Source organism: Gymnoscopelus braueri, assembly GCF_963280865.1.
Source record: "Gymnoscopelus braueri genome assembly, chromosome: 22".
Taxonomy (NCBI): domain Eukaryota; kingdom Metazoa; phylum Chordata; class Actinopteri; order Myctophiformes; family Myctophidae; genus Gymnoscopelus; species Gymnoscopelus braueri.
This window is the reverse complement of record NC_137624.1, coordinates 13,966,326-13,968,017: the sequence shown is the minus strand read 5'-3', so window position 1 is coordinate 13,968,017 and position 1,692 is coordinate 13,966,326. Positions and strand designations below refer to the sequence as shown.

Below are 1,692 nucleotides of genomic sequence, written 5' to 3'. Positions count from 1 at the left end.
TTGCATTAAAATTTCAACCTTTCTCCTTTGTTTTTCAGCATTGACCAAAAGGGAAATATGGATGGCAAACCATACTTCCTTTTTTATGTAAGAAGAAACCAAAACCTTTGCAGCAAAAAGAGAAATGTTCTCTCACTTATAAAGGGGTTATGACTTCCTGACGTGACGTCACAATATACAGCATATAAACACCCTCTGCCACTCATAATTTTGGCAGAAACAAAGTAATTGTAGGACCGTACTGTACATTTAACAGAGATCCCGTGTGAGGACAGTGAGTATGAGAATTTGAGACTTTTTGCAGTAGATTTCTATGTGCATAGAAAATATGGCAGCGATATATGTTAACTCAAATGCTGAAGGAGTAGATCATGGGAGTGTCATAACAGCAACAGATGACACAGAAAGCCCTTATGCTAACTTTCAAATGAGGGAGAAAGATGAACATCTACAATCAGGTATGTAGGTAAAACAACACGCCAACTAAACTGAGATTATTGTGACATATTGCTTCTCTTCAGGTGTTCAAATTGTATTCATGAGCGTACTGTATACAAGCTAAGAAAAAATATATAAAAACTATATGAGATAAACTAAGATTTGAACAGAAAAATCCAGTGTGTTGATGCCAAAAACAAACTTTAAATGTTAAAGATCTGAAGGTGTTCTGATGATAATGTGTGATTCAGGTTGTGCTCAGAGGTCCAGAACTGTTGCCGTGTGTCTGGGGGTGCTATGCTTTCTGGCTGTGATCATAGGCCAGCAAGTGTACTGTGAGTATTGTACAGAGACATTTAACAAACAAAACACTTCTAGGTTATATACAGTACTTTGAACACTACTTTTGGTTTTGTGGTCATCCATAAGAGTTTAGACGAGGTCTAGAAACTTCTTGCTCTGTGTTTTGATTCTGATATTTCCCTTTTGCAGACAGCATACGTACAGTTCATTATGATTCTGAAATGCAACGTGTGAGAACCCAAAACAAAAACCTTACTGAAGACAACAAACAAGTACAGACCAGTTATGACAACCTAACGGAACAGTTCAACACCATGTACAAGATCCTGACTGCAGATAAAGTCTTGTTACGAAAGGAGGTTGACGGTCTTAAAGACAGAGGTAAGAGAATAGCTCATGAGAAAGGTCATAATGTACCAATACTGTGCCTTCAGGAAGCCTGAAGTTTTGAGAAGCCATTAGGTATGATGAAGGTTAATGCCCTCATACAATATAATCTGTATAATATACAAATGACCAGAGAACATGAACACACACACACACGCAGAAATATCTGTTTTAGCCATCATCCTTAAGAGCTATTTAGTGGATGAAATTATTTGTTTGTTTTAGCGCTCCATCATTTGTAGTTTTACGTGAGAAGGGAGGATGATAAGGATAGAGGAAGAGCAAGGGGGGAAAAAAACATTAACGGGTCAAATAATAAAAAGGATACATACATACAAAACATCATGCAGTATGTAGTAGCGAGGATAGAGGTTAGATGGGGTCCACTGTGCAAATAGGGACTATGCTTTGATTCTGATGTCCCTTCTGCAGAGAGCATACTTACAGGTCTCCATGATTCTGAAATGCAAGGTTTGAGGGACCAGTTCAACGCCAACACATCCAACCTGACGGAACAGTTCAACGCCATGTACAAAAAGCTGACAGCAGATAAAGTCTTCTTAC

The 1,692-nt window shown here is 38.2% G+C and overlaps 1 protein-coding gene across 1 annotated transcript in view; it reads left to right on the top strand.

Moving 5' to 3' along the window:
- The first annotated feature begins 244 nt into the window (after nucleotides 1–244).
- Nucleotides 245–1,692, top strand: part of LOC308078179 (C-type lectin domain family 10 member A-like) — a 2,571-nt gene continuing 1,123 nt past the window's right edge. Inside the window, exons 1-4 of the mRNA XM_080419303.1 lie at nucleotides 245–458; nucleotides 690–773; nucleotides 931–1,122; nucleotides 1,561–1,692. The exon at nucleotides 1,561–1,692 is cut by the window's right edge and continues 30 nt beyond it. Coding sequence (XP_080275429.1) covers nucleotides 314–458; nucleotides 690–773; nucleotides 931–1,122; nucleotides 1,561–1,692 — 553 coding nt within the window. The 5' untranslated portion in view covers nucleotides 245–313. The remainder of the gene's footprint in view (nucleotides 459–689; nucleotides 774–930; nucleotides 1,123–1,560) is intronic.